At 33.8% G+C, this 27,646-nt stretch overlaps 1 protein-coding gene across 22 annotated transcripts in view; it reads left to right on the forward strand.

Annotated features, from left to right (window-relative positions):
* STK31 (serine/threonine kinase 31) overlaps positions 1 to 27,646 on the forward strand; it is a 117,555-nt gene that overhangs the window by 43,039 nt on the left and 46,870 nt on the right. For 14 of the 22 annotated variants that reach the window (XM_023638716.2, XM_070264130.1, XM_070264133.1 and 11 more), the window contains 13 exons: positions 1,245 to 1,404; positions 4,116 to 4,238; positions 9,228 to 9,407; positions 10,000 to 10,116; positions 11,119 to 11,238; positions 12,318 to 12,449; positions 13,998 to 14,099; positions 15,478 to 15,558; positions 17,178 to 17,303; positions 17,925 to 18,050; positions 18,233 to 18,319; positions 19,026 to 19,175; positions 21,794 to 21,916. In XM_023638716.2, the coding sequence (XP_023494484.1) occupies positions 1,245 to 1,404; positions 4,116 to 4,238; positions 9,228 to 9,407; positions 10,000 to 10,116; positions 11,119 to 11,238; positions 12,318 to 12,449; positions 13,998 to 14,099; positions 15,478 to 15,558; positions 17,178 to 17,303; positions 17,925 to 18,050; positions 18,233 to 18,319; positions 19,026 to 19,175; positions 21,794 to 21,916 (1,627 nt within the window). The remainder of the gene's footprint in view (positions 1 to 1,244; positions 1,405 to 4,115; positions 4,239 to 9,227; positions 9,408 to 9,999; positions 10,117 to 11,118; positions 11,239 to 12,317; positions 12,450 to 13,997; positions 14,100 to 15,477; positions 15,559 to 17,177; positions 17,304 to 17,924; positions 18,051 to 18,232; positions 18,320 to 19,025; positions 19,176 to 21,793; positions 21,917 to 27,646) is intronic. The other 8 variants (XM_014738997.3, XM_070264140.1, XM_070264139.1 and 5 more) reach the window with 1 other exon arrangement.

A 27,646-nucleotide genomic window follows, 5' to 3' on the forward strand; every position in this document is an offset into this window, starting at 1 on the left:
GGATGGACCTTGTTGATTTTGCTAGTTGGCCTGCTTCTCTCTTTGCATTTATAATTTTTGGATTTATTTTTTAAACTCTGCAAATGCTAGTCTACTGTTAGGGTGCAAGGACTATGTACCTATAGTCTTTTTTATTTTTATTTTTTTAAAGATTTTATTTTTTCTTTTTCTCCGCAAAGCCCCCCAGTACATAGTTGTGTATTTTTAGTTGTGAGTCCTTCTAGTTGTGGCATGTGGGATGCTGCCTCAGCATGGCTTGATGAGTGGTGCCATGTCCGTGCCCAGGATCCAAACTGGTGAAACCCTGGTCCACTGAAGCAGAGGCACACGAATTTAACCACTCGGCCATGGGGCCGGTCCTCTATTTTTTATTTTTTTATTTTGTTTTTTTGAGGAAGATTAGCCCTGAGCTAACATCTGCTGCCAGTCCTCTTTTTTGCTGAGGAAGACTGGCCCTGAGATAACATCTGTGCCCACCTTCCTCTACTTTATATATGGGACACCTGCCACAGCATGGCTTGAGAAGCGTTACATAGGTCCACACCCATGATCCGAACCGGTGAACCCTAGGCTGCCAAAGTAGAACCTGTAAACTTAACTGCTGCACCACAGTGCTGGCCCCTGTGTGCCTATAATCTTGGTAAACAAGATTGGCTAAGTCTAAAATTTTAAAAGGAGTGTTTGCAAATCTAATTGTTGACTAGAATTGAAGTTCCGTTTGACATCATTTTAAATTCTGCAGACTTTTTTTGTGTCTTTTCTTTTTATGAAGATTAGCCCTGGGCTAATACCTGCTGCCAGTCCTCCTCTTTTTGCTAAGGAAGACTGGCCTTGAGCTAATACTCATGCCCATCTTCCTCTGCTTTACATGTGGGACACCTACCACAGCGTGACTTGCCAAGTGGTGCCATGTCTGCAGCCAGAATCTGAACCAGTGAACCCCGGGCTGCCAAAGCGAAATGTGTGCAGTTAATCTTTGTGCCACCAGGCTGGCCCTTCTGCAGACTTTTATGTTGTCCTTTTATATAAAGTTTTAAAAAAAATACTTAATTTTTTCTCAGATACATTTTTTAATTAAAGTTTGTATCAGTTATTTATGATTTTATGTAAAGTTTTAAAAAGAACCTCTTCGTAGCACATGTTGTAAATAGTAACTTTAGCCCATTACTATTTAAGTGTAACTTATTCGCACACCAACTTACGTATTTCTTGGTCTTTTCCTTTTTGCTATTGTTTTTAAATAGACGTGTCAACATCAATGTTCGTTTTGGAAATGACCTTTCAGATGCTATACAGATGTTGGATGAAGAGTGCTTTACTACTCCAACTTCTTTGAATGAATTAGAGATAATTTGGGCAGAATACAAGCTGGCTCAGGAGAAGATTCAAACTTGTCAAAATGTGGTGGGTCAAGGATTTTTATCTGTTATGGTTTTTATCTATTGAACAAAAGGAGATACTATCTTTCAAGAAAGCAGAGGGACTCCAGATATTGTAAGAATACTTTGCATGAAATCTTTAACTTTTACAGTATCTTCATATTGATAATTTGGTTTCTTTTATTGTGTTGTAAGAAAGGTAGGATAGGTAAATACTGATTGTGGATAAATCTTATCCCATTTTATATGAGAATTTGTCAAAATGACATTTCAGCCATGTTATTAGGCAACATTGTTTAGGTAAATAAAACATTAATTGGTAAATTGTATCTGGACTGGGAGGAACTATAAACTACAAATACTTAGTGGGGACTCTTGTAAACCCGGGTGGCTCGCACACCTGTTCGTGTGGATCTTGTCTTCTAGTCTGAGTGGTGTGTTTTATGCTGCACTATTGAACTCTGTCTTACTATTAAATGCTATCTATCTAAGCCACTCATTGTTGAGAGGTAGTTATTTGTGAGTAGGGGAGGTGTATGAAGAATGGAATATTTCATATGAATTATTTATTAGCATAGGTACAAGCATATTTATTTCCTCTTGCAGTTTTCTTTAGTTTATTATATTGAACTTAACAGAAGTCCTTGTTTTCATATATAGATTTCACAACACTCATAGCTTTCCATAGTACCTGTGAGCTCTATATTTGTGTTTGGAGTTATTTCATCTTATGTATTGGTGGTTTCTGCCTCTGGGGATTGTCTGAAAGTCTTATTGCCTATTCATACCTAGGTTGGCCAGTTGACGGCTAAACTGGCTCTGAATGAGAAAAATGAACAGGATAACTTGGCCTTTGGAAATGCCAGGAATGTTTAATTTGGGGAGGGTTTAGATTTGTGTTATTTTACATATTAGACCCTAACTGATCACTTCTGATTATAGAAGAAAGAAAGTAACAGGAGTAATAATTTTTGAATCTCTTTGAAACACAGGCAATGTTATAGGTACTTAAACTTTTTTACACTAATTTTGAAAATGGGCATTTTTGCTTCCATTTTATAAATGAGGAAACAGGCCCACAGAGTTTAAGGAAAATGCTCAAGATTACATAGGTCAAAATGTTAATATGGAATTTGAACCCAGGTCTGACTGCAAAGTGTATTCTATTTCCACTTAAACTGTACTGCCAGCATTAAAATACATCGTAATATATTTTTCATGTAATAAGATAAAAAAGAACTGCTTTTTGATTTTTGTTTTGTTTTTGTGGTTTGAGCATAGGAAAGTGATTCAGGACAGAGAGGGAGAGGACTTAATGTAGCTCTAGGACTTGGTATTCTAGTAGAACAAGTGTGATTTTTTTTAAAGCAAATGTTTGTTTCTACTACTGCTGATGTGTCAGAACTTATATTTAGGCTTCGTTGCCCTAACGTTCATTTGACAGACTGAAGAGTAGGTTATTGGATAAATTCAGTCATAACTGTCACTCAAGTAAAGGGGCCATTTTACTTCCCTTATTGTACTTAATTCAGGTCTTGTTATGGTTATTTTCGTTTATGTATTTTACACAGTTCCTTAGTTGGTTGCTATGTATATTTTTGGTGAAAGAGATTCTTTTCTTTTGTCTTTATAGTTATAAAATGGGCTGGTTGAGTTTACTCAAAAAAAGAATATTCTAAAATTGAATCTGCTAAGTGTATGTGCCAAGCACTATTATAGGTAGTGGAGATACAAATTTGTTTAAGAGATGATCCTGTGTCTCTATTTTTCTTGGGTATAGGACAGATATATAAATAGATAGTTTCAATATAGTTTGGTAAGTACTATAATAGAGATAATGCATAAGATTTTTGGATATCTCTCACATACCTACAGTAGTTCCCCGTTATCCGTGGGGGTTACGTTCCAAGATCTCCAGTGGATGCCTGAAACCACGGATGGTACTGAACCCTATATATACTGTGTTTTTTCCTATACATGTGTACGTATGATAAAATTTAATTTATAAATTAGGCATAGTGAGAGATTTAACAGCAATAACTAATAGTAAGATAGAACACTTATAACAATATACTGTAATAAAAGTTACGTGAATGTAGTCTCTCTCTCAAAATATCTTATTGTACTATACTCACCTTTCTTGAGATGATAAAATGCCTATGTGATGAGATGACTTGAGATGAGTGATCTAAGCATTGTGACGTAGTGTTAGGCTACTGTTGACCTTCTGACAATAAGTAAGAAAGAGGATCATTTGCTTCCAGACTGTGGTTGATCCCTGGTAACTGAAACTGCAGAAAGCGAAACCACAGTTGGGGGGGACTACTAAATTTCCAAACATAGCCTCTTGGGTGAGTTGATGGTGTTATCCTGGTGGAGTTTAACTGAATATTGAAAGATCAGTAGATGAAGGAATTGAGAGTGGGATGGGAGTAGGAGGGAGGCAATATGTAATTAACAATAGGAACTTGTATAATTTTCTTAAGCACAAATTTTATTGTTGCAGAAATAATGGGAAAAAAATAAAAATTAAACGTCTTATTTCTAATGAAGGGAAAGAAAGCTCTTCGTCAGTTTGGTAATCTAAGGAGAGAGATGTTTCTCCTAAATGCTACTATGTTTGGAGAATGTAATGTTAGATTTTACTAATTTAAGAGATCAGTCTTTTTCGTATTGGTCAATGTGTTAAAACACCTGATGTATTAATGATGGTTATTGATTTTTTATTTCCTCCAGAATGAAGGGAATATTTTGATTGCCAAAAGAAATGAAGTGCAACAGAAGCTGTGCATGGCAATAGAAGTTTTTATTCTGGAAGTAGATGAGTTACCTCTTAATAAACGCTTGAAAACATTGCAGGTTGGAAATTAAAAAGATATTAAATATCCATGAAAATATGTTTATCATTTGAGAGGTGAAATTAGCATTTACCTTAAGACTTCAGATAGTTCTGAAGGCTGTAAAAGTTTTTCTTCTCTTTGAAGAATTTGGAATTAAAATTTTATATTAATCTGTTTAATACGTTTATGTATATATATGTATTTATCCTGTAAACAAGATCGGACACATGATCAGACACATCAGGCTTGCTAGAGCAGCATTCATTGGGAAAATTCATGGAGACAGGAGCAGTAGCAGGCTTGTGAGTCCCTGTTGCCCATTGCATTCTAGTAGAAAATCTAGTAGGGCCACATGTCAGAGTTAGGGAGACTCTGATCCTTGAGTTATGGGGCTTTTAAAATTCCTGATCAGGGGCTAGAGTACAATAGCTGTATGGTGTTGTAGAACCATGTCTTCAGTCCTATCCTGCCATCTCAACAATGACTTTAATTTGGAATAATGAGCATGACAGTGTTGTCATTCCACCCATTAACATAGTATTTCTCTCCACTTACTCAGTTTTTTTTTTTAATGTCCATTGATGATGTTTAAAATTTTTCTTTAAAAGGCCTTATGCATTTTCTTCCTTTAATTCTAAGATATTTATGCTTTCGGTTGCTTTTGTGAATATTTTCCATTTCCTAGTTACTTTTGATGGTGTAGAGGAAAACTATTGATTTTTATGTGTTGATGTCTGTCTGGCAACTCTGTTGAACTCTCTTTTAGTTCTCATTTGTCTTTTGATACTCTTTGAGCTTTCTCTGTGATCCTGTCATTTGAAAACAATAACCCTCTTCTGCTCTTTCTACCTTTGATGTACCTTTGAATTTTTACTGCTTTAGTCAGTATCTCTAGTACTAAGTTGAATAGTAGCTCTGTTAGCTGGCTGGGATCCTTGTTTTGGACTGCAGGGAATGAGCTTGCTAGAGAGCTGGAGAAAAGGATATTCAGACGTCTGGGCACTGACTTTTTCTGAAGATGTAGTTTTGATGGTGCTGTCTATGGTTCAGGAACCATTGGGAGTCCTGGTTTGAAACATTTTCTTAAATGGAATTGCATAAATAGTACAAGTTCTTAGAGAATGATGAAGCAAGCCTTGCATGCAGTGGCAGTGGTGAAGTAAGAATTTACCTGTCTAGGGGCCGTCTCGTTGGCGCAGCGGTTAAGTGTGCACGTTCCATTTCGGTGGCCCGGGGTTCCCCGTTTGGGATCCTGGGTGCGGACATGGCATCGCTTGTCAAGCCATGCTTTGGTAGGCATCCCAAATATAAAGTAGAGGAAGATGGGCATTGATGTTAGCTCAGGGCCAGTTTTCCTCAGCAAAGAGAGGACGATTGGCGGCAGATGTTAGCTCAGGGCTAACCTTCCTCAAAAAAAAAAAAAAAAGAATTTACCTGTCTACAATACAACTTCTACTTTATCCTCTAACGGTTTATTTCTTCTCATTAACTATTAGTAAATCAAGGTTAAGTGTCTGCAACCAAAATCGTCTTTAAAATTCTTTTTAAAGTTTAATCTAAAAAGACTTTTTGCCGTATCTGGTTTGTCTCCCTTCCTACTGTTCCCCTAGGTCACCAGAATAGTCTTTAAACTTCTCCTTATTTGCTGAGAAATAGTTTGACTTTTATTTATATTCTTTAAGTACTTTAGAAATATAACTTACACTTCAATAATGAAGGTCAAAGAGATAAAAGTTCATGATTCTGATTTCTTCAGCATTTATTGAGACTTCTTTTGTGACTTACAATATGTGGTTGATTTTTCATGACTGTTCCTTATAAGTTCAAAAAGAAAGTATATTCTAGGTTTTCTTGGTGTGCACTTCCTGACACATAGCTTTAAACTTTAATCTTCTGTATCTTTGGTTCGTTTTTGGTCTGATCAGTTTATCAGTTTCGAGATATTTTTGTTATATATTATAGTTCTTTAAATTGTTCAGAATATTTCAGTGCTGTATTGTTGGGTGTTAATGTATGCATGATTGTTGTGTATTTTAAACTGTGGGTTTTTTTAACCACTGTGTAACCTTATTTTTCCCTTAAGGTGTTTTGGGATAAAATTTTATTTTTTCTTTTAAAATTCCTATCCTGCCTGTCTTTTTGGTTAATATTTGCTTTGTATATCTTATTTTTCACCCTCCCTTTATTTTAAATGTCTTAGACAAAACACTAATGGATCATTTTAAAAAAGAATCCAACCTATAAATCTGTCTTTTGATGAGTAACATAATTGATTTATATATTTATAATTACTGTTTTATTAGAACTTATTTCTTTGATTATTTTATGTTTCTGTTTGTCATGGGGTTTCCTTTCCCTCCTTTTCTGCCTTCTACCCCTAATCTTAGAACATTCTCACTTGCCTTTGGGGTTTCTTCCTTCTTTGTTTCTATCTGCCTCCCAAAAACCAGCTAACCAAATAACCAAAATTGTTGTCTAGGATTTTAGTCACATATTGTTATGGATATTGTAATGTGATAACTCAAATAACAAACTTTATAGAGTTATTTTTTCATTATTATTTCATAAGTTGTTAGTTATCCTTTGGTTTTCTCTATGTATTGAACTATTTTCTCTATGAGTCCTTTCAAAGAGGTCTTTGTGTGGTTGACTTTGTGAAGTATTAAATGTCTCAGCCTATCTTATTTAAACAGTTGCTTACATTTAAACACTTTAAACAGTTGTTTAGTTGGCTGTAAAATACTAGGTCTAAAGCACATTTTTCCTTCAGATCTTTGACAATAATAATCCACTGTCATCTTATTTCCATGGTTGTTGATATCAGTCTGATTTTTGTTCTTCTGTGACTTCCTTTCCCCCTGGAAGCTTTAACATTTTCTCTTTACTTTGTTCCTAAATTGCACTAAAACATGTTTAAGTTTAGATTTAGTCTGAGTCTATTCAGTTGGAGGTTTTCTTTCTTTAACTCTAGGAAATATTTGGTAATTATTTCTTAAGATGCAGTTCCCCTATTCCCACCCCATTTCCATTTTCTCATTCTGGGACTTCTTTTAGATGGGTATTTAAACAACTTCTATTGTCTGCATATTTTAATTGTTCAACCATTGTTTTTCTATCTTTTTATCCCTTTCTTTGTCTTTTTGGAGGGATCCTTGACGTAACCATCTAGCTCACTAGTTGGTTCTCTAGCTCTATCCCTTCTACCATTTAGCCAATCCATTGTGTTCTTTATTTCAAAGATGATTTCTTCCCTACTTCATAACTTCAGTTATTTTTTATAACGACTTGGTTTTGCTTTGTGTTTCCAGTATTTTCTTTTTGTTGAGAATATTCGTTATGCTTATTTTGAGTTCTTACTGTTATCTGGGCCACTGATTTTGCTTCCTTTTTATAGTGGCCTGGTTTGTTATATTTCTTTCAGAATGCTTGTATTATTCACCCGTTTCATCCTCCCCAATACCTCTTGTCAAGATTTCATATAAGCTGTCTTAGTCTGTGCTGTTGTGTAGGTGTGGGATAGTGCGGTAGAGGGGCTGAGGGAGGGGTGAAAGCCTGGGCCATAACTTCAAAAATTTCAGGTGAGTTTAGGGAGTAGAGTGGGGTTACTTCTCCATGCTTCTAGGCCTGCACTCTGGGCTCAACTTCTCCCTGTTGGCTTCTCTTCTAGATGATCTTACTCTTTAGAGGATCTCCCAGTCCCTCTACCTCAGCCAGCGCTCTTTTCCAGGGGCTGCCACCCTTGAGTAGAAATGCTACCATGTATTCAGGGGAAAAGGGAAGAAAAGAGCATGGTTAGGGGCTATCCAGCTCTTCTGTACTGGAGATGAGTCTTTGCCTCATCTAGGTTCCTATACTGTACTTGTATAAACCCATTGCCTCTTACTTGTGTTGCTACTTTCCTGCCCAATATGAGGGGGAGAGAAGGGCATATGAAGAAAGTTCTCTTTTCCCAAGGTTGTTCTCTGCTGTGGTACTGACCTTCTCCTAACTGCAGTGACTGTATTCCTTCAGTAAGATGCACCAGCCATCCTCTGTCTTTCCAAGGGTTTCTCAGAGTTTTATGATAAAAATTTCTGAGATCTATTAAGTTTTCCTCTTGTCTCTTTGACATTTCTAGGGTTTGATTTCTGGAGAGAGCCAGCAGACTCTCGTCTATTGTGTTTTCCAGTCCTTTTAAAAATGCTTTTAAATTCATATATAGGTTAAGTGTTTTTCCTTAATTGGAATTATTTGTGTATTTTGGTATGTAGTTTATTTTTATTTAGCAGTAGGTCTTGGAAACTTCCATGTCAGGGCAAAACAGTAGTGATGCTTATTTAAAGTCAGAGAAAGAAGATTAATTTCTACTTAATTAAAAACCTAGGGGCCGGCCTTGTGGCATAGTGGTTAAGTTCATGAGCTCCACTTCGGTGGTCTGAGGTTCACATGTTTGGATCCTGGGCGTGGATCTATGTACTGCTTATCAGGCCATGCTTTTGCAGGCATCCCTTATGTAAAATTGAGGAAGATGGGCGCAGATGTTAGCTGAGGGACAGTCTGCCTCACAAAAACCAAAAATGGGGCCGACCCCGTGGCCAATTTGTTAAGTCTGCACACTCCACTTTGGCAGCCTGGAGTTCACTGGTTCAGATCCTGGGGATGGACCTAGCACCACTCATCAAGCCGTGCTGTGGCAGCATCCCACATAGAACTAGAATGACTTACAACTAGAATATACAACTACGTACTGGGGCTTTGGGGAGGAAAAAGAAAACCAAAACCTAAGAATATAAAGCTTTCTATTTGTAACCTTAATTAACTTAATATACTTTTACTCGTATAGTCCAAATAAATCATCTTCTGGGTAGTTTTATGCTTTCATGTCTGTCTAATTATTCTATGTTTTACTTATAAAATCTCATGAATATGGGTTCAGCATACTACTTTTCTCTCTCTCAGATTCTAATACAGTGCTCGAATCCTAATATGAATTTAATAAACTTTAATAAACAGAACTATGTCTCTGCAGGATTTGTCAGCCTCTTTAGGAGCAGTATATGGACAGGCCAAAGAAGGGACAAACTCTGAAGAAATACTTAAGAAATTTTTTGAATGGAAGTGTGATAAAAGTGAGGAGTTCACCAGTGTTAGAAGTGAAACAGAGGTTTCTCTGCAACGTCTTGTAGCATGGTTCCAGAGCACCTTAAAGGTAATAAGAGCTCTTGCCCAGTGGTGTCTGTAGCATAAACCAGGGAGTGTTTTTTAAAATAAGTTTTCAAAAGTAATTTACTTCTTGTTTTCCTAATGTGATGGAGACCATCTGGGTTTAACTTGTAATCTCCAGATTCCTGAATACTTGTAGGTCATCAGTAAGTACCAGGTGTAATCATATCCTTTCCTTGTTCAAGAGCTGCCATTGTCTGCCTAATACCTAACAGGTATAAACTTGCCAACTGGGCACTCAAGGTTCTTTACTGCTTTTAGTCAGACTGCCTCTTTTACTATTCCCAAAAAACATCTTGGTCTTGTCCCTGTTTTTTTCTCTTACTTTTCCTCCGTATTGTCCTCTTACCTCTCTTAACCAGTAATTACTTTTAAAAAAAAATCTGTGTTTTCTTTAGGTGTGTACCTTTTCTTTTCTGGTGCATAAGTTTTATGAGGGTTGTGCTTTATCTTTCTTGTACATCCTTATTTCCCCCACATTGTCTAATGCGTAGGCTAATGCTCTGTTCCAGATATAGGGACACAATACTAATTGAAATAATTAAATGAGAACTTCATGTTTTTATTTTTCAAATGAGGCTTTTGATCTGTCTGCGGAAGAAGCACTGACTTCTGAAGACACAGTTGGTAATATTGATGAAATCCTAGAGAAGACTGAGTCAAGTGTCTGCAAAGAACTAGAGATATCTCTTATTGTGAGTATTGATATTCTTTATTTTTGCTTCCTTTGAAGCAATATGGTTTTTCTTGCTAGTTAGGAAGTATTAAGACTGGTCTTAACTTTCCTCTTATAGGCCTATTTGAAATAGTAACATTGTCAAGTTCTGATCCAAACACAATACAGAGTTTTATTCTTCCACAGAGTGGTATTTTCATTTTAATAGGACATTTTGCATTAAAAAAAAAATCTAATGTTTAATTCTAGGAAAGCCCTCTTAATCTGAGTGTATCAGCTTTCTATATCATTTGAATCTTGAGTCTATCGTACCCAATCAGAAAAGCCTCTCTAGAGTTTGTAGAAACTTGAAATAAAAGCTTGGAGAGCTCTGGAAGTGGAATCACAAGATTGATTAGTAGTTCCCTTTCTCTATTATGTATGCTCTCTATTGCTGTGTCAAGTTAAAAATTAGTATAGCTCCTTGAAAGAGTATTTTGTATGTTAGTATTGCTCACTGGGATTCTTTCCTAGTTTTTCAGGCTGCTTACTAAAGTCTTAGTGATTACGTTCCTCATTTTACTTCTTTCTTTTTACCTTTTGTGATTTTACTAAGATTGTCATTAAAAAAATACATATATGCATTACTGTATTTCCCTATTGTCAAATAGTCTTTATTTAGATGGTTTTGTCAGACTTGATTTTAGAAGTAGTTGTAAATAGATGATTTCTAAAAGTAAAATGTTGAAGTTTTATTTGTTCTTTAGTTCTTAGGTTTAGCATAGTAGTATCCCTGATTTCATTTAACGCTGTACTCCAGAGAGCTTTAGGAATGATAGTGTAATGGGAGTAAAATTTCCCACACAAACATCTTTGACATCAATCTCTCTTCTGTCTAGAATAAGATTTGTGTTTAAGAAATATTTTGGAATGGATATAGAAATTTATTAAAGTCATTTTAAAATGTATCCATTGTTATTGAAGGCTTTAACTATTTTGGATGCTTCTTTGTATATAATTACACATGTGTGATTTCATTTAGGAGCAAGGTGATGCAGACAAGGAGATCATTTTAAATACGTATAGTCAAGTACTACAAAAAATCCATTCAGAGGAAAGGCTCATTGCCACAGTACAATCCAAGTACGAGGAGAGTATTGAGGTTGGATTATACTTTATTTTATTGGTCTCATATATTGATGCTTTGAATTTTTTAATGCTTAAACTTTTCTGAAGTAATTTAATACCCAGTGTGGAGGTAAATTACTTATTTTTGCTAGAAAAACACTGTAGCCATGGTTAGCTGGTATATAATTTAAGTTCACCCTACAGTGGAAATGGCGATTTTGTTGATATAAATTATTGAGTTTTTTGATTATCTTAAATCTTTGGCTTTCTTATGTTCCTTAAAACAGAAACTTTATCATCATTTTCTTTCTGCCTGTACAAATTACAGTAGAAAATTTGCTGTATACAGAAAGATAAGAAGAAATAAAAACATTGATTCTAATCCCCTCAGCCTGAAATACTGCTAGTTTGAGTATTTCTTTTTGAACTTATATGTATGTTTGTATATTATGTTCATTGCATAGTTTTCTAAGCTATTTTGAAAATGTTTTCTTCATTTAATGGTGTATTATGAACGTTTTCCTACATGATTAATGATTCTTCTATACTGTCATTTTGAATGATGAAACAATCATCTCTTGTATAGATGTACATCACTGTTTAACCTTCATCTGTGTTAGACGTTAAGGTTACTTCCATTTTTGTTTTTACCATAAATAACACTATACATAATTTTTGTGTATAATTTTGTATGTGTATTTCCTCAGATAAATTCCTAAAAATCATTAATTACTAAGTTAAGAGGAATGAACTTTCTTAAATCTTGATACATATTGTCAAACTACTTTTGGGAAAGGTAATTTCAGTTTACATCCTCACTAAAAATTCTAGTTTGCATCCTCTCTAGCAAAGTGTCTCACTCTACCTCTCAGCTTGAAATATTTCTTTTACCTTTTCTACTTTGTTTGCCAGAACTGATAGTCTTCTAAATAGAAATGTGGATAGTTAAGAAATCAGTTGGTAGAATTGTCTTGTTGAAAATTGTGGAATTTCTTTTTTCACACTGAACTCAGTAAATACTAGTTGAATCTTAGTAAGGAAATAATAAATGGTCAATAAGTGTTCAATAAATGTTTATGTTTTGAAAATATAATAACTCTTTCTCTCGCTTAGTTTAAGAAGCAGATTATTGAATGTTTAAATAAGAGCCCCAGTGTGGATCACTTGCTCTTCATTAAAAAGACACTGAAAAGCTTAAAAGCTCGACTGAGATGGAAATTGGTTGAGAAGAATAATTTGGAAGAAGTAAGGAAACAGTTCTTACTGAACTCTACGTGTACCTTATTTTACTTGGGCTTTGCTTCATAAAAGTAATGCATAAATACACTCTTTAAATATAGGTGAACCATTATTCACATCTTCTCTGTATATGTAAATACAATTATTACATTAATAATGTGAACATTTTCCCATGTCATTAAATGTTCTTTAAAAACATTTTACATGGGGGGCTGGCCCCGTGGCTGAGTGGTTAAGTTCACGCGCTCCGCTGCAGGCGGCCCAGTGTTTCATTGGTTCGAATCCTGGGCGCGGACATGGCACTGCTCATCAAACCACGCTGAGGCAGCGTCCCACATGCCACAACTAGAAGGACCCACAACGAAGAATATACAACTATGTACTGGGGAGCTTTGGAGAGAAAAAGGAAAAAAAATAAAATCTTTAAAAAACAAAAAGCAACAACAACAAAAACATTTTACATGGGTGCTTTGGTTTTTACAGTAAACGTTTTAAAATAATTTTAAAAACTTTTGGTTTGGACTGTTATAGTGTTTATCACAATACAAGCCTGCTACATACAAGGTGATGGGATGCTCCCTCCAATGTAGAATTTTGTCATAAAGTATTTTTAAGATCATGATGTCTTTCTCAACTCTCTTGAATGGCTGGATGTACTATTTCTTGCAAATATTTTAAGTTGTTTTCATATAATAATAGAACTGGAAGAATTATGACGCTCTTACCTGAACTAACCTTCTTCTTTAGGCTTAAAACTGAATAAGCTGGTAATTCTTTGTGTTCTCTTAAGGATTTGATTTATTTACAAAAGGAATCTGCATTATGTTTTAATCCAACTTGAATTAGCTCTCTTCCTCTTTGGAGCACTTTAGCTGAACATAGAGTGGAACTAATTTAATAGTTTAAGATTTTTCCAGTTTTATCCTATTCTAGGCTGTAGGGAATGGGGTCTTTTTTAATTTAATTTTTTTAACTTTGGGAAAATATATGTTTCTAATTTTAGAAATATGTTTTCTAAACTCTAATATGTTTTCTAAATATGTTTTCTAACTTTGAAAACATATTTACCTTTAATGGTGACTTATTCATTATCATTGGAGTTTTATGGAGTCTTTGTGAGTCCTCCATTATCTTTCCTCTAATAGACACACTACACATTTACTAATTTTGTTTTTAACCAAATCTCATGTAGAAAACAATTCCGGGGAGTTTAATTGTATTTTGGTTCCTATTCTTGAAGTTTACTTTATGATGGCAGTTGGTCATCGTTATCTTAGAGAAAATCTACAGCAAATTAAGAGACAAGAAAAGAATCTATGTAATTAATTGTCTTATTTTGTAATTCCTTTTTGTAGGTTTTGGAAAAGTCAGTGTTAGAATAAACTAATATTAATTCAACAAGTGTTATAAGGGTCCATTATGTGCTAGGTACAGAAGGATGCATAGAACTCAGACAGAGTGATTTGCTATAGAAGCGTTAATTCTTGCTAAGAAGACTTGTTTTCTCTTGACTTTAATAAGCCTGTAAGGTCACTTTTTCCTTTCTGATTAAAGTCTGATGACCATGATGGATCTGAAATTGAGAAAATGAAACAAGAAATAACTCAATTGCGCAATAGTGTTTTTCAGGAAATTTATCATGAGCAGGAGGAATATGTAAGTATTTGATTCTTTGAAGTTTTGAATTAGTTTTTACTCCAGAAATTGCATTCAAATATCCATTTTATGAAGTGGACTATAATCGCTAAACTAGAGATTGTATTGGCAGTAGTTATTTTGGCATAGTAGTGTTTATGTGAATTTAGAAATTGATTTCTGATGACGAAAATAATTTATAACCATTGTACTGAATGTGGAAATTACAGAAAATTATAAAGAAGGAAAACATCTGTAACTTTCCCACTCAGTGGTAACAATAGTAATCACTGTTAACTTTTGACTTAACTTCCTTTTAGTCTTCTTTCTGCTTATTTTTACAAGAATTGAGATTATAGCACAAATACACTTTTGCATACTGCTTGTTTTCTTTTTAACATAAAGCCTAAAGATTTTTTCCTTTGTTAAAATGTATATGAACATCATTTTAGTATAATGCTGCAAAGAAAACATTAATGGGGCAGCATAATTTAGTCGAAGAATATAAGTGTAAAACTACCTGGTTTTCGGGGAAAGATGTGTCTTTAAGTCTCCATTCTGCCACTAATTTTGTGGCTTTGGGAGAATAAGCATATTTTCTTTTTAAAATGAGAGGAATATTGTATTTTATGTTTCAGGAATGTTGTGGGGAAGAAGTAGGATAAGAAAAAATGCTTTGAAAAATAACAATGCTATGAAAATAATAGACATTTTAAGTGTTAAGCTTTATTTAGCAAACTCATTTGATTGCACTTCATTATTCATCTTATGAGTCTTGGGTAAAATAGATATCTTCTAGTGAGTGACTTGACAAGTGTCTAGAAATTTTACTTAATAAACATGTGATAAGTGACTTTTGTAAGAATCCTCAGTTTTCACATTTGCTTCAAAGTGCCTTTTGTAGAGCTACATATTTAGTTTTTCTTTCAAGACTTTTATGATTTTTTTCCTCCTAAATGAAATAACCATAATTTTAAAATGTCACTGTGTTCTTAATATTTTGAGAAATAATGTCAATTTTGTGATTCAAATTGGAGTATCATCACATTTTTTCATTTTAGCTTGGAAGTGAGTGTGGACTTTGACCTTAGGCAAAATTTTATGCTTGTATGTGTATACCAAACTTAAAATTGGTAATTAAATTCTCTTTTTGTTAGTAAGTTGGTAATTCAGATCCAAGATGACTCTTGGTTTTCATTTGGTATTTCTTGTAGTAGAAGGCAAAATCAGTGATTATATATCTTATTAGATTATATATCTCATTAGATTATATATCTCATTAGATTATATATCTCGTTAGATTATATATCTTGTTAGATATGTTATTTTTTTCTGAAGTCCATCATGTCACAATTGAACATCTATTGACCTGGAATAAAAATATATTTTTAAAATTTAGGAGAAGCTGAATAACTTGGTACAGAAATGGTTCCCTGAGCTGCCTCTGCTTCATCCTGAAATAGGATTACTTCAGTACATGGTAAGCTTTGTTTCCCCTGAGAAGTACTGCTCTGCCGAGTATTGGAAAGTGATGATGTTAAAATTGTGTGTTAGTGTTAAATTTGTAATATCTTTACTATTAAAATGTTCCTGATGAATACTTTCTGAGTATTATTATAATGTTTTCTCAAGACTGTCTTTAATACTGGCATAGTGTACTTTAATTTTTGTTTTAATTTGCATATTTTTCTCTGTGTTCTCTTTTCCTCATACCCATTCAATATATTGCATAGCATTTATTTGAATTACAGGTATTTATTTTTTGAAATGATAGAGCAATTTTAGCTGCTATTCCAAGAATTAGAACAAAAGCAATGCATTGGTCGTCATGAGGAATTTAAGTAGAATGTATCTTTTAAGTTAAAGCAGGCTGGAAAAAAATTCTGGAGAAGTTGATTAAAGTAGAGATGTTGACATGGGTAGTTTTCTAGGCAGGCAGGATTCAAGTTTGGGAGATCAGTGTATTAGACAGAAGGGCAGTATGGAGCAGGATTGGTAAATTCTGGCTCTCTGAGCAGAATCTGTTAGCTATGTGTTTTATGTTGCCTGCTAGGGGTGAGGGACTAGATGAGATATTTATCTTTAAGATTGTCATTAAGTCCCTGATAGTAGCTTAAATATAGTACAGAAAGAGATGTTCACATAGACTTATGAACTCATAAATATGTAAGATTAAAGTCTCTTAAATTGTTAAAGCAATTACTGTAAAATTTTTCCAGACTACTTTACGATAATAATGTGGGGTTTTGCTTGCAGTTATTTAACTCTAGCTTAGAGACTCTTTGATGTAGGATGGGTGAGTGAATTTGTGGTACCATATTGGACTTGAAATTAATTTTTAAAAAATGCCAATCTGTTTTATTGTAAAAGATGATAAAAGGTTTGAATTATGGCTTATGGACACCTTTAATGATATTAAGATGTTTCACTGTGATGTATGCTTAGGAAACCCCTTTATGTTGATTTTATATTGTGGATTACTTAAATATACTGACAACACTTAAAAAAAAGAACCAGAAAACAACTTCACAGCCCTCTTACTAAAACCACACCACAATAAAACTTAGCTTGATCTAAAATGTTGATAGGTTTTAGTGCAAAAAATTATTTCTTTTAAAAAGCAGAAATGTGTCATAGCAGTGAAATATTTGAAAACCATTTTCAATTTTGAGGATTCTGCTTCCAATAGAAGTGAGGTGTAAGAATTGCTTCATAGTAGTCGTAATTTTTAGACTTCTCATTCCCATTCTACAGCCTCCTTTTTATTTGTTGTCATTTTAATATTTTTGGGAAACATAAACTTTTCCAAGTAAACATCAGGGTTCCTTGGAGGCATGTCTGGTAAATCCCAGTCATCTTCAGAATTTGTTCTATAATTGTAGCAGTGATTAAATGTCTGGTGATTACACTTCAGGTGGGAGGAGTTCAAGAGCCAGAAACTAGAAAAAATGTCAAACTTTAAATATTTTAATTTTATTGATTTTTCCAGTAGGGGTGATGATGTCCAATTCATCTAATAGCATGTAACTGATTATATTGATGATTTAAAAGTGCTGGGATTGTTTGGATTCTTCAACTGTAACAAAAACTTGTGCCTAGAACTCTGATGGTCTTCTTACTATGAGCTTGGAGCGGGATATTCTTGATGCTGAGCCCATGAAGGAACTTAGCAGCAAGCGTCCTTTGGTATGTTCTGAGGTTAATGGGCAGATAATTCTTTTAAAGGTAAGTTTAAGTTCTTCAGACTTATAGTTGATCCAGAAATATAAAGCGGAGTGGTGGTGTTACTTTTAAGGAAAGTTAAAAACGCACTCTTTTCTAAATTATATGAGTTGACTAGCATGATGCTTATGTTTCCAGTTTGTTGCCAGAACTAATTTTGAATTTAAAGTTCCCCTCATTTCCCTAAATAATATTTGTCTTTAATAGGATATACTTGGCTTTCCTTTTTCAGGTGAACTTATCTTACTACATTCTATCCAATAACTTTTTAAAATTCTTATTCTTACATTTCTGTTTGAAATCTCAACTGTTTTGCCAACACAGTCTTCTATTCTTTTCTTTCTTCTCTTCATTAATCTGGGAAACTGTTAATCATGATAATAGGATAATTATTTTGGCCTTAGTGGCTACACGTTGTAGAATGTATATTAAACTATAAGTAGAATTGTTCTTTCTTTTCTAAGTTATAGCATTCAAAGTAGATGAAAAGGTACTTATACAATTGAAAAATAAAATTAGATGTAATTTAAGTTACATAAAAGTCATTTTGTTTAAATTGGAGTGATGTATAATCAGAGTGGGATTTTTAATCTTGGAAGTTCAGTGCCTCTTCTTTTGGTGCAGGGCTATTCTGTGGATGTTGACACAGAAGCCAGGGTGATTCAGAGAGCAGCCGCCTATCACAGAGCTTGGAGAGAAGCTAAAGAAGAGTCTGGGTTACTACCATTGATGTTCCTATTTTTGTGTAAGGTAAAGTTCCTATGCTAATCTCTTACAGAAAACATTTTATTTAAAATAAGTTTTAGCTCCAAGTCTTAGAGAAGTAACTTACTCCTTTTAACATAAAGAAAAAATTATTCTGTACAATCAGCATATACTAAAAATGTATTGAAGAATTTTTCACTTTGAGTCTCATTCTCTCTTTTTCTTAGTCTGATCCTCTGGCTTATCTGATGGTCCCATACTATCCTAGGGCAAACCTGAGTGCTATTCAAGTCAGTATGCCTTTAACTTCAGAAGTAAGTAAAAACACTATTTCTGTGGATATATTAAATGAGAAAATAACACCTGATATTTATTGAGGGCATACTACATGGTTTATACTATGTAAAATTTTGACTCATACTATTCTATTTAGTTGTCACATCGACCCTGTGATATGTTGTCCTCTTAACATACAGAGAAGAAAAATGAGGCTCACAGAGATAAGTCACTTGCACGGGGTTTCTTAGCCAGAGGCAGAGTTGGGACTTGAAATTAGATCTTTTTGGTACCAAAGCCCATGCTTATAACTATTTAGCTATGGTGTATGTGGACTGCATTGTCAAGCACTTGGTATTATAAGTGCCTAAGTGATAGCTTTAATTTCTTTTGTAACTTTGAATTAGTAATAACAATAAAGGATGCTCTGATTCTTCCTACCAATAACACTATTTCAGTCTCTTTAGGTGCTTTATATAGTCATTATTTGTAGTCTAAGTCTTAGAGACTGCTGTATCTTAAGTTTATATATATATATATATATATATATATATATATGATGTTACCAGTTAATGTAATCAGGGCTTCTGGCCTTTAATTCTTTCTCTATGCTCTATTCTTATTAAAGGTTCATTTGGAGGAAGCTTTACTCACTCCTGGATAAGTCTTTTAATTAGAGAAAAGGTTCAGGTATTAAAATGATTTGCCTACTTCCTGATTTCTTTTGTGTGTACTTATCTTTAGGAAGCTTTAAAGGTCATGAAAGGTGTTGCCCAGGGCCTGCATACATTGCACAAGGCTGAGATAATTCATGGATCACTTCATCAGAACAATGTATTTGCTTTAAACCGTGAACAAGGGATTGTCGGAGATTTTGACTTCACCAAATCTGTGGTAAAATACTGTGGTTTTACAAATAGGTTCTAGATTTCATTTAATATTATTAGGCAGTAGTTCAGCACTTTTCCATGATATGGTAATTGATCATAAAATCTTTGCCTTCATAACGATGTGATGTAGTGTAAGCAGTTATCTGTTATCATCAGGTGCTGGAACAAGAGTTCCTAAATTTGTGCATTATATTTTTTAACCGTAAATTTTAGGAACCACCTGACATCACAGTCAATAGCATTGATAGCATTAATCATTAATTAATTAATCATTATCAAGAAACATTAATTACTAGGAAATACATAAGGAAAGCTGGGTGGCCATCTCTCATCTCCCCCTCTGCTAGTGTCCTCCCCACTAGTACATTAAATTTAGATATATGTACTTTACTGTTTTTTGATTAATAATCTTTTCAGAACCCTAGAACTTGGACTTTTCCATTTTGTTTAAGCACTAGTTCAACTACATGGGCTGTTAATTTGGTGCGTATTACCTCAGAACAGGCAGTTTATAGAGATAGCAAACATCAGGCAGTTTAAGAGCAAATTGTGATGTTTTTTTTTCCTTTTTGGTAGAATAGGCTGTCTCAAAAGATACATGCTCACAAGGGAGCCATTCTTTTTTTTAAAGTAACAGCTTTATTGATATGTAATTCACATATCATAATGTTATAATTGAGTAGTAGTTTTTAATATATTCACAAAGTTGTACATGGATCACCACTATTTAATTCCAGAACATTTTTATCACCCCTAGGAAAAAACCCCATACTGATTTGCTCCCCATTTCCTCCTCTGCTCACCCTCTTGGAAACCACTGATTTACTGAGTGTCTCTATGGATTTGTGTAATCTGGGCATTTTCTATAAATGGAATCATACAATATGTGGTCTTTTGTGATTGGCTTACTTCAGTTAGCATAATTTTCAAGGTTGATCCACGTTGTAGGATGCATCTGAACATCATTCCTTTTTAAAACTGCCCAAATATTTCATTGTTATGGATGTACCATATTTTGTTTTTATATTCATCAGTTGATGGACATTTGGGTTGTTTCCACTTTTTGATTATTATGTATAATGCTGCTGTGAACATTAATGTACAAGTTTTTGTGTGGACATATGTTTTCATTTCTCTTGGGAGTGGAATTGTTGGGTTATATGGTAACTCTGTGTTTCACTTTTTGAGGACCCAAACTATTTTTCAGAGTGGCTGCTGTTTTATATTCTCGTCAGCAATGTATGAGGATTCTAATTTTTCTACATTCTTGCCAACATTTTATTGTCTGAGTAGTTCCCTTGTGACTAGTAGAAGTCATAATGCTTTATACTTTGGTCATCTACAAGTCATAGGGTGATGCCACATGTGTATATATAGTCTCAGTGGTAGCTCAAAAAGATGAGAAAATTAAAATGTAAAATTATAGTGAAATGCTGGATTATGAAGGATTTATACAAAGTAGATTTGCTTAGAGATTTATTTGATCATATTAATTTATCTGAAAATTAAGATAATGTCCTTAAGAAAAACAACTGAATTATGAGTTTTTTAAAAAGTTCTCAATTGTTAGGAATCCTGGTTAGTTTACCTTTTGAGCATACCATTTGCACAACTAATGTTACCATGACTACTCCAAGAATTATTCTTCCTCTTTTATTCTAATTTTCAGCTATTATCCCCCAAAATGTTGTTTTAATCTTCATTTAAAATTATTCACTCTGAAATATTGATTAAACTTACCTTTTCCTCCATTTTTCACACGACTTTCAGATTGAAGTATTAACCAGGAAGACAAATCTGAAAAGTAGTCCATAGATCATTGCTTCTCAGACTTTACAGTGCATATGAATCACCTGGGAATCTTGTTAAAATGCAATTTTTTATTCAGCATCTCTGGGATGGAGATTCTGCATTTCAAACAAGCTCCCAGGTAATGCTGTAGCTACTGGTCTTTGGACCACACTCTGAGAAGCAAGGATAAAGATAGGAGGAAGAGAAGAGATAATGAACATTTAGTGATATATTCTAATTACCTTTATCTTTACAATAACTCTTTAAGGTAGATATTATTTCCATTTTACAAATTAATTAATTTAGGCTCAAAGAGGTTAAAACCCAAGGTCACACAGCAGATAAGTGGGAGAGTGGAAATTGCAGCCAAGCTCTGACTGAATCCAGGATTCATGTTCTCGTCACTGGTCATCCTTTGACACATTAGAAATGATATGCTTAGTTAGAATATGGTCAGTAAGGAAGGAAAGTACTTTGTAGGCTTTCAGTTTTTAAAAAAGCTTAGAATTTTGAGAATTGGAAAATAGCACTGCCTCTTGCCGTTATGAATTTTATTTAAAGAAAAATAGTACCAAATGTTTCAAGAATCAGTGGTTGTTAGTTTTGAATCCACTTGAGTCTACAGTGTGAAATGTAACCAAAGTCTCACTGTTAATTTTATTTTGATTTTAAGAGCAATTTATAACAACAGAAACAAGGTAAAATTATTTGGAAGCATGAGAGAATGAAATATTTCAAATAAATTTGTTGTCCTTATTAAATGCAGAGTACTTCACAGAAGGCCACTTCGACTGTGTTGCTGCTAAAATATTTAACCTATTGTTTTTGTAGAGTCAGCGAGCCTCAGTGAACATGATGGTTGGTGACTTGAGTTTGGTATCACCTGAATTGAAAATGGGAAAACCTGCTTCTCCAAGTTCTGACTTGTATGCTTATGGCTGCCTTTTATTGTGGGTATGTTATTTTTTTATTGAAATAGATTTTATATATATATATATATATATATAGTCATTTATATATTCATTTCAGTATATAAGTGATGATTTTCTAGTGGTTTTCCTTAACGTATTACTCTGGATGAAAAGCAGTGGTAGAATTTTAGTAGAAAATTATTTTTTTCCCCTCTTTTTAAAGTTTTATCATAAACTGTTGATACACTTGTCACCTATTGCATACTTTCTACAAATTGGCTTGATATATATTTTACATACTATGTTGTTCTTTTAGTTTTGTTAAAGTCAAGATTAACAGTGAAGATGATTTTGTCCTATGTTAATCTGGAAGCATTTCATGCATATGTGGAAAATAAATGTTAAATGAGCCTTGAGTAAATGTTCCTGCTTTCAGTGTAAACCAAACAGCTATTTCTTATCCATAGTTTGAACCCATTCTTCCTGTGAATTATGAGGGGTTAAGTATGAACAAGGGAACGATGTCTGTTCTCACTTCTGCTTAACATTGTACTGCAAGTTCCAGCCCAGGGGTCAGCAAAATTCTGTATAAAGGGCCAGATGGTAAATATTGTAGGCTTTGTGGGCCATATGGTCTCTGCTGCTGTAGTGTGAAAGCAGCCATAAACAGCAGGAAAATGAATGGTGTGTCTCTGTTCCAATAAAATTTTATTTATGGACATTGACGTTTGAATTGCATGTAATTTTCGTGTATGAAAGAAATAATATTCTTTGATACAAAATAGTTTTGTTTTGAACATTTAAAAATATGAAGACCATTCTTGGCTTGGAGGCCATACAAAAATAAGCAGTGGGATGGATTTGGTGGGCAGGCCAGTTCTAGCCAGTGTAATAAGGCACAAAAAGAAATAAAAGGCATACAATTTGAAAATAAAGAAGTAAAGCTGCCTTTCTTCGCAGATGACATTAATTATGTAGAAAATCTTTAGGAATGTGCATAGAGCTAGAACTAACAAGTAAGTTTAGCAAGATTGCAGGATACAAAATCAGTATAATTGTGTTTCTATATAGTAGCAACAAACAATAGGAAATTGAAATAAAACTTATAAAAGTATCAAAAATCTGGAATCTTTAGGGATAAATTTAACAAAAGATGTGCAAGACTTATACACTGATAACTACAGAGTATTGTTGAGAGAAATTAAAGAGAGACACAAGTAAATGGAGAGATGCACTATGTTTATGGCCTGGAAGACTCAATGTTGTATGGATGTGAGTTCTTCTTTAGTTGATCTATAGATTGAATACAATTTCAACAAAAATGCTCTGGCTTTTTTTTTTTTTTTGCAGTAATTGATAATCAGATTTTGTAATTTATGTGAAAATACGTAGGATCTGGGATAGCTAAAATAATTTTGAAAAAGAATAAAATTGGAGAATTTAAGCTACCTAATTTTAAATCTGAATAAAATTACAGTAAATCAAGACAGTGTGATGTTGGTGTAAGGTTAGACAATACAGATCAACGGAACAGAATAGAGACGGTAGAAGTAGACCTAGTAATATATGGTCAACTGCTTTTTGAAAAAGGTGCCAAGGCAATTCTGTGAGGGAAAAGAGAGTCTTCAGCAAATGGTACTGTAGCAGTTGGATGCTTATATATAAAAATAAACTTTGATTCATTCCTTGTACAATATATAAGAATTAACTCTAAATGTATATTAGACCTCAACGTAAAACCTCAGTTTCTAAAACTCTGGAATTTATTCACTTTGAGTTTGGCAAAGATTTCTTGCAATAGGACACAAAAAGCATCAAGTATAAAAGAAAAACTCAATAATATAGATTTCATCAAAATTTAAAACTTTGCTCTTCAAAAGACAATGTTATGAAAGTAAAAGGCAAGTCACCCACAGTTTGGGAGAAAATATTTGTAAAACATATACCTGACAAAAGACATATCCAGATCTCCAAGAACTCTTACAACTCAATAAGACGACAACAACCCAATTAAAAAACGGGTGAATGTTTAAATAGGCCTTTACCAAATGAGATGGCTGGATGGCAGATAAGCATGTGAAAAGATGCTCTCAACATCAGTAGTCATTAGGGAAATGCAAATTAAAACCAAAATGAGATACTACTTTGCACCCACTATAATGTCTAAAATATAAAGACTGACCATACCAAGTGTTGGCTAAGATATGTAGCAACTAGAACTCTCATGTATTGCTGAGGGGAGTGTAAATGGAGCAACCACTTTGGAAAACAATTTGGCAGTTCGTTAAAAGTTTAAACATACACCTACCATATGAGTGAGCCATTTTGCTCCTGGGTATTTAACCAAGAGAAATGAAAGTGTCTGTTCACACAAAGACTTATACACAAATATTCAAAGATATTTTATTTGTAATAGCCAAAAAATAGGAACAACCCATATGTCCATCAGTGGGTGAATGGATGAACAGCCTGCTGTATATCCATTGGAATACTACTTAGCAATAAAAAGGAATGAACTATTAGTACATCTGATAATATGAAGGAATCTGAAAATAATTCTGCCAAGTGAAAGAAGCCAGAGGAAAGAAAGAGTACATACTTTATGTTCTATTTATATGAAATTCTTTAAAAAAAAAGCAGACTTATCTATAGTGACAGAAAGGAGATCATCAATGCTCTGGGGTTTGAGGGTAGAGCTGAATGGAGGGATGGATTATAAAGGGGCACGAGGGAGTTTTTTGGCATGATCACTATATTCATTAGTTTGATTGTAGTGATGATTTTGTAGGTGTATATGTATATCAAAACTAATCACACTAGGGGCTTCCTGGTGGTGTAGCAGTTAAGTTCAGGCGCTCCGCTTCGGCGGCCCAGCGTTTGCTGGTTCAGATCCCAGGCGCGGACCTCTGCACTGCTCATTAAGCCACGCTGTGTCAGGCATCCCACATATAAAATAGAGGAAGATGGGCATGGATGTTAGCTCAGGGCCAATCTTCCCCTTAGCAAAAAGTGGAGGATTGGTGGCAGATGTTAGCTCAGGGCTGATCTTCCTCAAAAAAAATAAATAAATAAAAATTAAAAAGCAAACGAATCATACTATATATTTTTGGTATATGTAGTTTATTGTACATCAGTTATACCTCAGTAAAGCTGCCCCGGTAGTAATCAGTGGGAACCCCACTCCCTAATGAACTATTCACAAGTGTTAGCTTTCTGCTGGCATGTGTATTTAAAGTTGTCTGGTTTTATTGAACCATCGTAACCATAGAAATTATTAAACTGGCATCATTTTCATTATTGCATAAGTTATCTATTCTTTATCAGAGGGATGAAAGTAAATGTCCCAAATATTATGTTCCTGGGAGCTATCATAAAATATCATTTAAGTATGGTAATAGTCTTATTCCACCTATTTCCTTTCTTCATCAAATCGTAGTGAAGAGCTCTGTGAGTAAATACACTATTGTGCTGAATTCCTGCTCTTCTTTAATGTTGATAAGAGTTTTTTAAAATTTAATTTTTAAATTAACGTGTAGTGCAGTTTACTATTTTTTGGTATACAGTCCTATGAATTTTAACATATATGTAGATTAGTATAACCCTTACCATAATTAAAATACGGAATAGTTCTATGACTTAAAACAAAAATCCTGCGTGCTTTTGCTTTGTAGACACATCTTCCCCCTAATCCTTAACCCTTGGCAACTGCTGATCTTTTCTCTATCACTGTAGTTTTGTCTTTTAAAGAATATCATGTAATGGTATACATATGTAACCTTTGAAACCATTTTCTTCAGTCAACACGATGCCTTTGAGATTCATTCAGTCATTTAATGTATTAGTAGTTCATTCCTTTTTTGTTGCTGGGTAGTATTCTGTATGGGTGTACCAAATTTATTTATCTGTTCACCTGTTGAAGGAAATTGGGGTTGTTTCCAGATTTTGTCTATTACAAAAAAAGCTGCCATGAACGTTTGTATATAGATTTTTGTGTGAATATATGTTTTTATGTCTCTAGAATAAATACCCAGGAGGGAGATTGTTGGGTGGATTGTAAGTGTATACTGTAACTTTATAAGGACCTGTCAAACTGTTTTTCATAGTGGCTGTTCCCACCAGCAATATATGAGAGTTTTAGATGCTCTGCATCATTAACACCTCATATTGCCATTCTCATAGGTCTGTAATAGTGTCTCATTGTGATTTTAATTTAAATTTCTCTAATGGGTAATAATGTTAAACATCTTTTTATTTGCTTATTACTTGCCTTCCATGTATCCTCTTTGGTGAAGTGTCTGTTCAAATCTTTTGCCCATTTTTAAATTTTATTTCTTACTATAGAGTTGTGAGCACTTAAAAATATATTCTAGATACAAATCCCTTGTCTGATGGCATTTACAAATATTTTTCCTAGTCTGTAGCTTGTCTTTACAGTCTCCTAAAAGTGTCTTTTGCAGAGAAAAAAGTTTTAATTTTGGTGAAGTTCAATTTATTGTTGTTTTTTAAATGGATCATGCTTTTGGTATTGTATCTAAGAAGTTTTAGCCTAACCCTAGGTTATGAAGATTTTCTCTTATATTTTCTTCTGAAAGCTTTATAGTCATGTGCTTTACATTCTGATCTAGGATTCATTTTGATGTAATTTTTGTGTAAGGAGGGAGGTTTATGTCAAGGTCCATGTTTTTTGCATATGAATGGCCAGTTGTTCCAACACCGTTTGTTAAAAAGACTGTTCTTCTCTACTGAATTTCCTTTGCACCTTTGTGAAAAATAAACTGGTCATATTTGTGTGAGTCTATTTCTGGACTCTTTATTCTGTTCCATTGATCTGTGGATCTCTGTCAATTTACCAATATCACGCTGTCTTGATTACTGTATCTTTATAGTAGTTCTTAAAATTGGGTAGTATGATTAGTATGGTTCTTCTTTTTCAAATTGTTTTAGCTATTTGGACTTCTTTGCTTTTCCATGTACATTTTAGAAATAGCTTGTCTGTATATATAAAAAACCCTACTGTGATTTTGATTGGAACTGCATTAATATGTAGATCAATTTGTGGAGAATTGACACTTTTACTATGTTGAGTCTTTTTAATCCATGAACTTTTATTTAGATCTTCTTTGATTTCTTTTATTAGCGTTTTGTTATTTTGAACTTATAGATACTATATATGTGTTGTTAGATTTATACCTAAGTATTTCATTGTTTTTGAGCTTTTGTGATGTTTTAAAAAAAAGCTGTTTTCTAGTTCAAACTCTCTTTTTAAAAAAATTATTTTATTGATAGGAAAGTTAGTTTAGTACAGAAGATTATGGATACTTTGATCTTTCTCCTCAAAGAATTAGGCAAGTTACAACAAAAACATAGTGTAAAATATATAAAAAGGCAAAAGTCAAGACCCCAAGGGCTTTGCTTGAAAAGGCAATATTCAGGGTTAAACTGGAACCGTTATCAAACGATCCTATTTCCGGGGTTATAATGGGATTTCTGTCACTTTACGGCTTTTAAAAGTTTTAGAATTATCAGAAATAAAAATAACAGCTTGTTTGGTATTAAAACTCTAGAATACTGACTAGATGTTTTGGGAATGTCATATTTTGATTTTGAATCTTTTTTTGTTATGAGACCTAGATTAAATGATGGAAATATTCTGAAGACTGCCTTCAACTACAGAAAACTCTGGTGTTTAGGTGTTGGCAACCCTTCCACCGTCAGCAATAAACCATATCTTTTTTTTTTTTTAATTTTTATTGAGTTAATGATAGGTTACAAT

The sequence above is a fragment of the Equus caballus genome, chromosome 4 (assembly GCF_041296265.1).
Source record: "Equus caballus isolate H_3958 breed thoroughbred chromosome 4, TB-T2T, whole genome shotgun sequence".
Taxonomy (NCBI): domain Eukaryota; kingdom Metazoa; phylum Chordata; class Mammalia; order Perissodactyla; family Equidae; genus Equus; species Equus caballus.